The 14,289-nt window shown below is 34.6% G+C and overlaps 1 protein-coding gene across 1 annotated transcript in view; it reads left to right on the forward strand.

Moving 5' to 3' along the window:
- Window positions 1-778: 778 nt before the first annotated feature.
- The window catches only part of Smp_089590 (putative mannose-6-phosphate isomerase), a 15,379-nt gene continuing 1,868 nt past the window's right edge, over window positions 779-14,289 (forward strand). The window contains exons 1-7 of the mRNA XM_018792968.1: window positions 779-940; window positions 975-1,169; window positions 3,072-3,213; window positions 4,814-4,950; window positions 6,987-7,196; window positions 11,214-11,525; window positions 13,376-13,569. Coding sequence (XP_018647527.1) covers window positions 821-940; window positions 975-1,169; window positions 3,072-3,213; window positions 4,814-4,950; window positions 6,987-7,196; window positions 11,214-11,525; window positions 13,376-13,569 — 1,310 coding nt within the window. The 5' untranslated portion in view covers window positions 779-820. The remainder of the gene's footprint in view (window positions 941-974; window positions 1,170-3,071; window positions 3,214-4,813; window positions 4,951-6,986; window positions 7,197-11,213; window positions 11,526-13,375; window positions 13,570-14,289) is intronic.

Here is a 14,289-nt window from a genome sequence, read left to right on the forward strand (position 1 = left end):
AATCGTACGCTAACTGTGACGAAAACGCATTTCAAGCGAACCCTGCACTGGTAACATTGAAGCGCATTTTGGGCCAATTTGACGGTAGAACTTTTATTTGCCCCATTTAGATTACGGAAACATATTATTTCCTCCCTCTCTTCAAAAAGATAAGGAACTCTGGAGCATGTCCAACGTTGAGCCACGAAATCAGTTCGAGGACTCAAATTCAAGCCTTATGGAGAGCGCCTCCAATCATTCGGCCTTTACCCGTTAGAGTACAGGCGTCTTAGAGGTGACCTTCTTACGACTCACAGTATCCTTAACACTTTTGTTCAACCCCTTAAACATCTTCTTAAGCTTAGTCACATTACTAATCTAAGAGGGAACACCCAGAAACTGGAGACACAACATAGCAGAACGGACTGTAGGCAAAACTTCTACTCCTCAAGGGTTGTCAAATGCTGGAATTCGCTGCCAACTGAGCTAGTCCAAGAGACTTCCTAGGAGTCCTTTGGGAGGGAACTTGACCTATTCTTAAGGACCAAGGATAACATATTATTTTGATTTGCCAAAATTCTTTTTTCTTTTATTATCTTTAATATATCTAGGTTCTTGCTTCGACGTAATGGTGATCCATTGCTACTACACACGTAAGCCCGTTAAGCGAAAGCTTCTTCTACTCCGTCCACGATCATTCGAACCATTTAAGCAAAAGCTTCTTCTGTTCCGTCCAGAATCATTTAAAAGCCATTTGATGGATATTGGATAGTAAATGTGTGAGATTTCAAGTCAAGGTCACTGAAAACCGTTTTGTGACTTATAGGGTTATTAGCCAGCTATGTTTCGTTTAAAATGTGCTTTTCAAGTATATGATTGGGGTAAAATTGGAGTAAACAGTGAGGTGTACAAGCTATTGAGTCAAACCCAAGAGCTAGATAACTTGAAGCCATATGCAGAGGTAATTGATGTCGTTCTAGTTCAAATCATCACAGCTATGGATGGGGACTCATGTTTCTGGACCGTCTTTCATGATGGATAGTCCTTCAATTTCTCTTGACGCTTATATTTCAAGAAATCCACACTGTTTAGGTTCCACAGTGTGTGAAAGATTTGGCAAGGCTTTACCTTTTCTGTTCAAAGTTCTTTCTGTGCGAAAGGCGTTATCTATCCAGGCTCATCCAGACAAGGTAAGCTTGTACACATTAATTTATGTATTGAAATCAGGTAGTCGCTCATTTTATCCCTAATTTGTTTTTGACTTTATTGATATTTTCATGTAAAACAATTGTGGTTGAATCTCAAGTTTACAACTTAATCAGTAAAGAACTAAAAAAGCTATTACTCAAATCTCAAAATATTATTAAAGGTAGGTGTTCTGTTGAGTTTTTATCACGAACCGACATTAACTGTAATATAGGAACTTTATAATCATATTCCAATCATTACTCATTCATTTATCCTTGCCGTCTTCTGACTGGCCAAAACGGTAAACACCTCGAGCTCATCCGCGTGTTTACTTCAGGTTTACTCGATTATGTTTTTGTAAGATAGAATTACCACTGTTAGTGCAGAACTGACAGAAAACAAATATATAGATCAAAAAGATATCGGAAAGATGATTCCTTAAAGTATTTAAGGTTTTGGACAACATGCATGGCCTACGAGTTTTAAACCTCAATTCTTCGGTTACAGTCTGGAAAGCACAAACGGATATGCCATCAAATTTTAATTATCATATAAAATACTTATCCTGGTGATTTTAAGGAAACATGTATTGTTCTCAAATGAGGATGACAGTGTAATTTAATGGGGTAGGGATGGCATAACCAACAAGTAAATGGAACTATTATCCTGCAAATAGGGCGGTTTCGTTCACAACGCAACTGTGGTTATCTTTGTTAAATAAGTTTTGTTTCATGGGAAATGTAGTCGGAAACAATAGTAAGGTCGCCACTGGTTTCTATTCCGATTTGAGTTTGTAACTTGAAGTCAAATAATCTGTACGACTACAACCATAAAATTGCGATAGACTAAAAGATGCCAGTCTTATGTAGCAACATTTTATGCAACTATATCACTTCGCAAAATAACTCTGGTGTGTTCAATCTGTTTCAGAGTCTGAAAATGATCCATGATTTGTAGGATGTTCTAAATATTCTTTGTGTTCGGGTAGCTGATTTTCTACACTTGGCTCGAAATTGTCTGGGTCTCATGACGGTGGTAATGATTGCAATCGTAGAGTTGTTTGTTTCAAAAAAAATAATAATCCGATATTATTAGTGATATATATCTTGGTGAAATGTGTTCATAAACTAGGAGAGCTGATTATTTTATCATGAACAGGTTTTCATACTGTGCCAAATCACTTAACCGTCCTTTTTCGATTCAGTTCTTACCCGTTCATTTATTTGAACCTCTAGCTCACCTGGGATCTCATTTCTGTTCTGTTTGAATGAAAAGTGTCACTAAATGTAACATCTGTTGTCGATATTATTAAAAGTTGGGATGTTTTCTGGTTTGTGATATAGAAGATACTTCAACGATACTAAGTACGGATAGATGACATATATCCTGTACCTTTCTCGTGGCAATGACTGTATATAGTTGAACCACCAAGAGACTAATGTTGAGATAACGCATAAAGTCTGGTTGGAGGTCAGTTAGTCGATGGAATTTCGGGCGTTCACTGACGGAGGTGACTTAGTCCAGTTCATTAACTACCTTTCTTTATGTCTCAGTCACTTTGTAACCATTCAGTTATTTTCCTTTCTTCTATTTTAATCACGTCGATCTTAATATCTCTCCCTTCTAAGCGATTTTCTCGTATATTATTCTAAAGTGTTTTAAACTGAGAGTATACTTTTGTGTGACCTCCTTCAAATTAATCGTTTGTGTGATACCTTTAGAGATCTTCGTCTCTGTATTTATCGAGCACTCACTACCATTTTCTTCCGTTGTTTTCTATTTTAGTCATTATGACTTACTAAGAAAACCTTGTTATGATGTTTTCCTTTCGAAAAAAGCCAACAGGTTTGTATTTGGGAAGTGCTAGTTTTATTTATTCCAAAAGTTTTATTTTCTCGTTTTAGGAGTATGCTGCTAAGTTACATGCTAATAGACCTGACCTATACAAAGATGCTAATCACAAACCGGAAATAGCTATCGCTTTAACACCTTTCGAGGCAATGGTTGGTTTCAGACCCCCCGAAGAAATTGGTGCCTTTGCGAAACGTAAGTAGAATCTCCTCTTACATGAATAATTTTAAAACACTTTCAAATACGTCTTAGGCATTAAAAGTAGTATGATCAGGTTGAGATTATATTCCTCGTTACCAAATTATTGGCTTTAATCTCGTTTTCATGCTGACTGTTTGTCTAAATATATGTTATTTAATGTTTTTGTTACTCATTCCTGGTAGCTCCCAGGGGAATATAATGCTGGCGTTTTGTAACTATTTGGAGCTACTTGTTAGAGTCACCGTCTAAGGTCCTATTGTTGGTATATAATACCTGAGGCACCTGCTTGACAAATTGCAGTTGGGTTTTACAGGTCGTCATGCACTAAAAATGCAATGATGAAACTTTTCAGCAGAGGGCGACCTAATTTACTCAGACCTGCAAACACATGTTCTGTTGTGGTTTCATGACAGTTACTTGGAAATTACTAAAGGCAGCAGGAAATCCGACTATCCATGAAACGTAGTCTAACCTTAGTGTACAAAACATGTATCCTATTTGTTATGGTAACTTTAATCCATAGTGTATTCGTGTTCTTTGTCGATCGATGCGTTGATGAAGTTCACAAAGTGATAAATTCTGTACCTATACAACTGTGTAAATAAGCAGCTCTATACAAATTCATGCTTAGTAGTGGTTATAGTATCTTGAAGAAATTTTAAGTAAAATTATTAAGTATTCCCTGCTTCTACAGTTTTTGTTGAAATCGCTATGAGAGGCTCACTTATTTATTCCACCAGTTGGGTTCACTTTTTTATTCTGTAGCGAAAACAACATAAATCTACTATATTATTTCACTCATTTAATTAATCACACTTAATCATTTATCAAGCAGGATAAATCACTGATATACTGGAAGTGGTTGATAAACTTCAGTTCAGTCTATTTAATGTTATATCATAGCTATTGTATGAGGACTGCAGATGTTATTCGACTGTCGAGACGGAAATATGTGTTAAGAGATTTAAGATGGTGGTCGGAGGTAGTCAACAGGAAACCCTAGACCCAGGTTCTGTGCTACTTGGCACTCGTCAGCAAGGTGTGCCTGTAATCTTGAGGGAACTGGTGCTCCCTGATGGATTCGATCCCATGTCACCCAGCTTCACAGTCAAAGACGTTACCACTGAGCTATCTGGGCCGCAACCAACCTCCTGTAGGACTGAGATGTAACCACAATTGATTGATCACTGGGTGGTGACCAATGTCATGTGTTGGAAGTCCTACTTGGTGCAGATCGAATGCTATCCGTCAGGGAGCACCAGTTCCGTCAAGATTACAGGCACCTTGCTGACGAGTGCCAAGTAGCACAAAACCCGGGTCTAGGGTTTCCTGTTGACTACCTCCAACCACCATCTTATCTCAACATCGTGCATGCAGTGTCGAGTCACCTAGATTAGTGGCTACATTGCAACTTGGTCGATAGCATTCAATCTGCACCAAGAAGGACTTGACACACATGACACTGATCACCACCCAGTAATCAATCAATTGTGATAATGATATTTGAAGGAGTGAAGTCGTAGTTGAACTGATGATTAGATTTAATTTTCCAGTAATTTCTCTGATCCTGATTGTTATATTTTGTCTTCTATAGATATTCCAGAACTTCATGCCATAATTGGTCCAGATTTTACAAATGGCTTGTTAAATATTTTCACAGTAGACAAAACGCTTACTTCCTCATCAGTTAAAGCCGCCTATTCTCGTTTAATGAATGCCGATTCCAGTGTTGTAAGTTGACCTCTTTTAGCTTTTCTTTTCTCGTGTGGCATGGATGAAATATTTTCAGTTGTTCTATATTTGTTCTGTTGTCTTCTACTGTTAAATATATATGGGTTTCTCACTTCAAATCGGATGCTATCAATCTTAGCTTTACCAAAGAAGTTCAGTTTTTTTCAATAATCACGCTGATAATTCCACATAATCCCAAGTCAACATTCACACTAGAGAGCGTAGAGTGCATGATCATGGACATTTTTATTCCGTATGCATTTATTATGGTTTTTGGAAAAATGAAATTTTCTTCTGTAAAACAAACAAGTTTACTTTTTCAATATCCAAACCAAATATACAAGGAATAGATTGAATTCATGTACAAGATGTAAACCAATGTTTTTTTTATAGAATAGTCAAGTACTTATGGTCAAAAATCTGATACCTTCACCTCGTCAGTGACATTTACGATAAAACATATGCAAAAATTACTGTTGTTAAACTTTTTGAGGTTTTTTTGAAAGTCCAAATAATCACATACTTTAAATCATTTTTCGTTTTGATGTGCTCAGTCAGTCATTTTTAAGTGTAACAAACAATCATTCAATCTAACTTATGTGTCAGAATTCAAGGACTATAAATGACATCCCATTGTAGTAGTTCAACTGAGAGTAAGCGTTTTAGAGATAGTGATATTCGAACACTTAGGAGAGCATGGTTCAATGGTTGGGGTCTTCAACTTTCACCCACTATATCACGGCTTCGAGACCTGCTCCACCCCACCTGCTTCGGTTTGACCACCCAGTTGGCGCCAATAACCCTCACACTTGCAGTGTAGCCTAAATATGCACCAGTATCAGTCGTTCTGGTGGATCAGAACTAAACCACAATAGGAGTTAGAGCTAATTTCCATATTGTACATGCACGTTTTCTAATAAAGCTGCTAATAATACATATATGAAAGTATTAGTTGCTAAAAGAAATCACTACTATCAACCTGTAGGATCCTATAATAATGTAATCCATTGCGCATAACATAGTTTACATTCATTTAAGTTCTAAGTGTAAAAAATGGATTGCCAGATAGATAATGATAGGTTTTTTTAAACAGCGTAGGAAAAAAATTAGAAATACTTACTGGTTTATGTAATGAAAAATAATTCCTTATTTTAATATTTCTGGTTCACCAAAATTTTGCTAACTAGACTGTAAAGTTGGCTAAATCCCTGTAAAATGTCGCTCTTTAAAAACTTTCTTATCAGTTTCACTTACCTTTGTCATAGGTATACTCTTAAAGGTTTCTTTTATCACATAATCTGACTTCTCGGGGATTGATGCATTAGCTAGAAATCGTTTCATTTATGTAAAGTATAAAAATTTTGTGAAAATACCGACTTTGTGTTCTGGAAACTACGTGACAATACAAGAAGTTTTGGAATCCATCGCTCTCCCCTCAAATCCAAGATGTCACTTCCAGGACTAATCTGTGTCAACACCTAATCCTATCATAGAAATTCACTTAGTTGTTTTTAGAGTCATATCAACCATTGTAGATTGGTGAATATCAAAATCTTAACAAACATACAAAATATACTGCTTATCTTGTACCGCTTGTTCTGCAGAAGATATTTCGAATATCAAATATACCATAAAGGAGCTCAGTGCACCTCGAAGCATGACCGATAATGGTATAACACATACACATGTTGTAGGTAAATAATTAAATATATCTTCAAAGCATTCTCATTATATGGTGGAACTCCTTAGTGAGTAATGCCAAATACAGACGTAGATTGTTACACAGAAATAGTAAATTAGTTGATGTATACATAAGCTTTCATGGAGTGAGGTGATTTTGTTTGTATTTTTCATCCCAAACCACTATAGACATAAATTTGTGAGGGATTTTCTTAGAAATCAATCTAGTTTATAAAGCGATCTATTATGAAGGTGTATTTGGTATTTCTGACTGTCGTCTCAGTTTTTATCAATTTTACGATTAAAATATAATCATTTATCTGAACTTGGTTAAATATCCTTTCATTTCTTTACAGGTCAGTAATTTAGTGGAAGCTTTGAAAAGACGTCTGACTAATGGTGAAAAGATAATTATCCCACCTTTTAAAAATTATATTCTTGATACAGAAACTCTTGGAGAGGTATTCATTCGTTTAGCAACAGATTACCCTGGAGATGTTGGCTGTTTTAGTTTGTTCTTTTTTAATTATTTAAAACTCAGTCCAGGAGAAGCAATTTTTCTTGAAGTGAGTAAAAATTATTTTTTTTATTTTTTACTTGTTAATTTTGTAACAACCAAATAATGTTGAATATATATGAGTGCAGATATGTAATTGATCACCTTCATGTTAAGTGATGTATAACCAAATAACAGTTAATCTCAACAACAACAAAAATCAACAGAAAATGAAGCACTACTGTCTTTGAAATTAGATTATGAAGAGTTTATTTATTTTATTATTTATTTGAACACAAATATTGGCACAAGAAAACACCATATATATATGCGCCACACAAAAAATTGTCATTTCATTTAATTGTGTGAGGGCTATGATACTGCCCGGGCACCCAAACAGAAGCAGGTGGTTTTATTAGGGGGCCACACCCGGAGCCTTTGACCTAAAGGTCTAATCCAGAAGGCAGTAGAGCATCGTAAGGAGATGCAGTCCCATGGCAGTCTGTGACCAACGATAGGTTCATACGCCATTTATTCCCTCAGGATCCTGGAGCCCATGTGCACCATTGGTTCGGGATCAGGGTTTTCCAACTCCCCTAGGTGGACTTTACGTGTTCACCGATAACCCGATTAAAGCGCCGGACATTCACTTTTCGTCCTCTCAATTTCGTAAACAACAGTAATGCCACGAGAAGGCAGTGAGTAGGACTCCCAAGGTAGCGGTTATATTCACGTGTCCATGTGAGAGCATTTGGAGAGGGAGAGCTGACTGTCCCCACTCTCGGCCGTACCAGGGCATTTGGGAAATTGAAGTGATCATTTATTGTTAATATGAAATAGTAAATTTGAATACCTAGCTGTGCTCAATTATTTAACTTGGCTTTAATATTAAACTGAAATTTCTCTCTCAATAATATATTGTTTCGTTTTAGGATTGTTTATCAACATTTTCTTCTTAATTAATCTTCTTTCTTTGTGTTAATGTTACGTTATTTTGATCTGTTATTTATTTATCCTGTCTAAAGGGATCAATCACAATCACACTTTTATTATATATAATTAATTATAATTTAGTTTATTATATTTACTTTTTTTTCTCACTTTCGACTGTACTTAAGATCCAGTAAATAATTTTAAAATGAACTAATAATTATTTCTTATTTGCATACATCCTTATTGAAATTAACCCTTACTGATGACTTCAGAATAGAATTCTAGTCGGAAGCTCAATCGTTAAAGTGGGACAATAACTTACCAATTACATATACTGTCGATCACGGTTTATAGCAAATTAATTAAGGCTGAAAATGTGGGCTGTTCGATTTTAACCTAGTAGTATTGCACTCTCCATTAATTATAAAGATCCTGAGTTTTATCCAATGTGAGTTCGTGAGCGTACAGGACTTCTGAATAGTTGCAAACTAGAATGAAACATTTATCTAATGCTCCTTGGTTTTCATTGGTTTGTGATGAATATTGAGTAATTCATAGTTTTCGTATATATGCAGTTGATATGGACTACCTCTAGGTGTACAGATAGATAGTAATTTTTACCAGATTAGTAATGCAGTGATCAAGAAATGAGTCTACTTACCATTTCTGATCATATCCGGGTGTGTTATATTTACACTACTTGTTTAAATTCTGAAAATTTGACAGGTCATTTGCAGAAGTCTTTGAGTCTAAGACAACCCAAGATTGCTAATTAATTTGTGACTGATACCAGTTCGCACAAATTTACGAATTGGCCTCCAAATAATAACCACTATCGTGTTCTCTTATCTTTTGTGCTGATCGAATCCTAACAATGAAGTCGAAATTTGGCCACTAGTGATTAATTGGTGTAAATGTTTCTGAGTCATAGAGAAGGGCAATCTTGTCGATCAATTCCACTTCCTTTTACAATGCATGTGTAAATTGCTGAATCATAAGTTGATACATGTGGTTGGTGGTAATATCAGAAATGTACCTGTTAACTGTTAGTCGTGTTAGTGGACACGTGGCTTTAAACAAGATGATCAATTCAACTGTAGAATAGATTGTCAAGTTCACTCAGTGATGTGAAACGCAAATATGTGCATCGGTTCAAATTGTCATGCCACACTAGCACTGCGAGATAAAATTATCAAGACAAATCTCTCTGTGTGACACATTAGGCTTGTGCTTTTTTTATTAGCTTAGTAGTTAGAAAATGGGTGGGTAGTGGATAGTGGCTAGCAGTGGAATCCATATTTATTTAATGTTTTATTTAACCGTTACATCTTGTTCAACATACGTAAATTATAGTAATTTTTACCACATTATGCTGATACATGCACACGCTAACTTCTAACATACTTCATTTTGAGGTTTTTTATTTTGATCTTTGACCAATATATACAATTTGTCCGGATGTTATCAAACTTTAATAGAATAAATTCGTGTTATTCTCACCTAAATTTATTTGATACAATTACTGACTAATTAATATAGATAGTAAAAATGTTACATTATGGTGAACAAAACACGGGTGGGGACAATCGAATGTATTTAGACACAAATTACAGACTATCTCACTAAATTCTGATAACCATACAGCAAACAGTTAATTTGCAAAATAACAATCAATTGTCTCAATCTTCACTGTTCCTTCTGTAAATATCAGTTCATCTTCTCTAATTCCATTGTTCATGCATTTTTCTACCAATTGCCCTTCATTTCAGTTCTTTCCTTATCGGTCTTCTGCCAAAATACATTCTATGTCTGACCATCGCCATATATTATTTATATAGATATAAGTAGACCACACCACAACATGACTTACAAAATGAGTTACTATATATATATATATATATATATATATATATATATATATATATATATATATATATATATAACACCATAAAGTATCTGTCTTATTTTACATTTGTCCAATCTGGACTATTCATCCTGAAGTCTAATATGTTTGCATATTTAAATGCATCTTTTTAAATGACTTGATCAGTTTTTCCTATCTTATCGACGATTATTTTATCGTTCATTACGTGCTAAATGAAAAACATGAGTAGCAAATCTAGAGTAGTTGTATTCAATTGATTTGTAACGACTCCTTGGTTATTATCGGATCCTAATCATCGTAAAACGTGTTGACTTGAATGATTATCGTAAATTGTAATAGACAGTGATAATCTTTCTGTAGTTTTTTTTGTATTTTTCAGACTTGAATGGACCTTTAAGTATATCTCCCAATACTTTTTAGTCTTTTTTTTCTATTTCTTGCAAATATTATCACTTTGTCTAATGAGGATACACTTTACATTGGAGCATTAGTTTGACCGTCAATGTATTGTACTATAAATTTTAAAAAATCCTCTCATTTTCGAGTTTCGAAGTTTGTCGGGACTCATTTCGGGTTGGACTAGAGATTTCGTCTTCCAACAATACGAAAGTCAAATTATTGTAGGATTGATACCTACACTAAGTATGATAGTGTTCACTGTACACCACATTGTTACAAAGTATCTGAACCTAGTAGACTGTGATAAATAGCCGAAGAGGAGTATACGCTAAATTTTCTCACCATAATTTAGATATAGAGAATAAACTAACTTTTTCCAAATGGATGGAGCATTTTTTTGAGAAGTGTATGAACTCCATGCATGCATGATGGATGATGAACATCAATCTCTTGTATAGGTGAAATCATTGAACGCGTGTAATTTTTTTATGTTTATCTGGTTCACTGTCAACTAACTTCTCGTGAGGTAACTTTAAGAAGGTTATTTGAGTACAAGATCATACCAAAACATTCAAAGTTTGAGAAAAAAGGTAGAACGATAAAGCACATAGAGCCTAACTTCCTGGAAATTTTCAGCCAAGTGAAATGGAGACTGTACAATTGTATCGGGACAAATATGAAGTATCTTAGAGGGAATATGATATATATACCCTTCTTCTTTTAAGTTATAAGTTTTATGACTTCACTCTGCTTATATACAGGATGGATATGTATGTATATGCTTTAATGTATATTTTCAGTAATAGTTATATGCTATCGAAGTTTTGAATTTTGACAATAACTTAATCGTTATTTCTTTATATCATAAAGCCTAATTTACCACATGCTTATTTATCCGGTGATTGCGTGGAATGTATGGCTTCTTCGGATAATGTAATTCGTGCCGGTTTAACACCGAAATTCAAAGATGTGGATCATCTGCTTCGAATTATTCAATATGAACCTCGATGGGGATCAGCATTGAAGTTTGTTGGTCAGACGAAAAAAATTGTACCAATCAATTCAGATATGCATACTAGTGATGATCAAGAAAAGAAACCAATTGAAGATGATACATCAGTTATGTCTGAAATCGTGACATTTTCTCCTCCAGTTGATGATTTTGCTGTGGATAAAATCTCAGTAGGTAGCAAGTCTAATGTCTATTGTTCGACCTATAATTTTTGGTCAAATTATACTATACTGACGGTATTGAGGGACTAATCAAATTTGAAATATCGGATGTTAATTATTAGCGCGAAGTTGAAACGTCGTTACGGATAGCTTGTTGCTGAATATCATGGTCTTAAATAGATTTCATATCTTCGACGGATTAAATGATGGTTTTCTTGTGTAATGAAGTATTTGGGTTAGGAATTATAGTTTAGAGTTGTTGGGTACTAATTCACCTATATTCAACCCCAATAGGTTCATTACTCGTGTTAAAATTTTGGATCCTTTGCAATTTTACCACTCTTTTATGATATGTTATTTCAAGGAAGCTGCATTTGCATTTGTCAATCTGCAAGCCACTTAAAAACGCCCAAGGCCTTCAGTATGGTATAGATTTTCCGGATCTTTTAAAAAAAGATCTATCTATAGCATCTTGACTACTTCATCCCGATCTCTCCACTTTGGGGAAATTTTTGGGTCTTTCCCCAAGTGTTATAAGATTTTGGAGGAAGTATGGGGTTTTTGTGCCATTTCCCTGAAATTCTGTTGCGGCTTCCCCGAAATTTACCCAAAATGGACAAAATTTCCCCCAAAATAGGGAGATTGGGATTTTCTTTTCTATAAATGTAGTTGATGTTAAGAATCAGTGATCTGCCATCTAATAAAACTATCTAGTAAACCCTGTTATAGTGAACTACTCTTTTGAAGAAATGCAAAGTTATTCTTTGTAATATCTTCAGTAAATTATAACTTCATAGTTTTCAACAAGAAATATACTCTATTTGATGTTAGGTGGTTTTTAAATGCAATCTATGGGAAAATCAATTCGACTCGAATCAACACTTCTTATTGACCAGGATTTATCAGCAATGTCTGAGATCTTACGGGAACCTGTTTCTCCTTCCACAATATTCCAACCTACTTCATCCACATTACTACAGTTAGACATTTTACCACTGAAAATATCCAGGCGTTGACTAAAACCCTACTTAAGTAAGGTGTTTACATTAGTTTGTATCTGATCTGTACTCGATATCATGTAGCTCATTGACTAAAGTACATAGTTTTTAACCAGTAGTTTGGCATGAATCCCCCTCCTATTTCGGCTTCGATACCCGTGGTGATATCGTGAATCCTCACATAATGTGAGTTAAAGACGATCATGCAACCCTGTACTTAGTAACCGAGTTGTAATTACCCAATATCATGTTTGTTAACCACTTGGTGTAATTATTGATTTTGGACAATAATTTTACATCTTGATAATCATAAATTGTTTGTAAAGGTTTTTATTTCTCCGTTCTTATTCAAAACTTCAAGTGACCAGTCTCTATATTAGCATATACCCATCTTGAGCAAATCGCCTTTATACTGGCATTCATTTACATGTTTTAATAAAGTTAGATCGCTACTAGCAAATGAACCTCAGATACGTATTTCGTCCTATTTAGGACTCATCGGCTTGATGCACATGTACATGCTGATGGTAATATAGAGACTTCAGCTTGCTGTCTGTCACTTCAACACTGATTCGGTATGAATGTCAACACGGATTCAGGTACATCAAGCTGAGCCTCAAATAAGATAAAACACTCGTTTTAAATTCCACTGTTAGCCACAATCCAAGTTTGTCAAATGTATAGGTTCCATTCTGTATTATTTTAATAAAAACGTTTAATTGCACTCAGACTGATCATGTGTTTTATTCTCGGTATTGCCACTTTCTACTGTGAAACATATAGTCAAGAATCTCTGTCCTACTTTGTATTTTTCAATTAGAACGGGACGAACTGGATATTTATTTATCTTTTTCATTACAGATATCGGACAAGGATAAAATAGTTCAGTTTTCACCATTGAAATCTGCTAGCGTTTTGATCATTATCCGTGGAAAAGGCACGTTACAGCGTTTACACTGGGATACTTTATCCACTTCTAACACAAAGCTAGACAATGACAGATCAAAATATGTAGATAATTATCCAATGCCTCCCGCGTTTGTCTGTGAATCTTTGTAAGTTTCTTTTAAAATGGAAAATTTTACTATTTATGTATTTATTTATTAGTTTTATGAAATAAATAACATTATTTAACTCTTACCAACAACAGATTAATATAATCCCTATTGAAAAATTCCCATATTGTGATTTAGAACAACATATATAAGCGAACAATATTGTTTTCGATTAGATCCTCATCAGGCTTTACTCTAATATACAGTAATATTTATATGCATATACGAAATTATTAAACCAATCAAGGCAGTTTATGAGTCAATGATAACAGTGGAATAGATTACATAATCAAAATTAATAATAAGTGAAAAGTACAAATTGATAGTGTAATGACAGGTGTACTAGTTGTGATAAGAATAATAAAAAGGCTTGAATCAATGTTACATAATAGGAAAATAGGTCAATGATTAGAAAAATATAGACACTGAAATAACATTCATAGAAATTATAAGATTACGTAATAAGAAGTGTTCAGATAATTGGAAGCGAATATTAGAAAAATTATAAGTAAATAATTGATAGGGGGGTGAAGAAAAATAAACGAAGAAAGAGTATGGAAAATAAAATTATTTATTAAGGCCAAGGGAGGGATAAGGGTGTTACAAATTTCTTATGAACACAAAGACTTGGGTTGTTGGATCGAATTCCTATAGCTTCTGCTATGTGTAGGAGACGAGATCGAACCCCATAAGGAAAAGTAGTAGGAATACGATAAATAA

The sequence above is a fragment of the Schistosoma mansoni genome, chromosome 1 (assembly GCF_000237925.1).
Source record: "Schistosoma mansoni strain Puerto Rico chromosome 1, complete genome".
In the NCBI taxonomy this organism is placed as follows: Eukaryota; Metazoa; Platyhelminthes; class Trematoda; order Strigeidida; family Schistosomatidae; genus Schistosoma; species Schistosoma mansoni.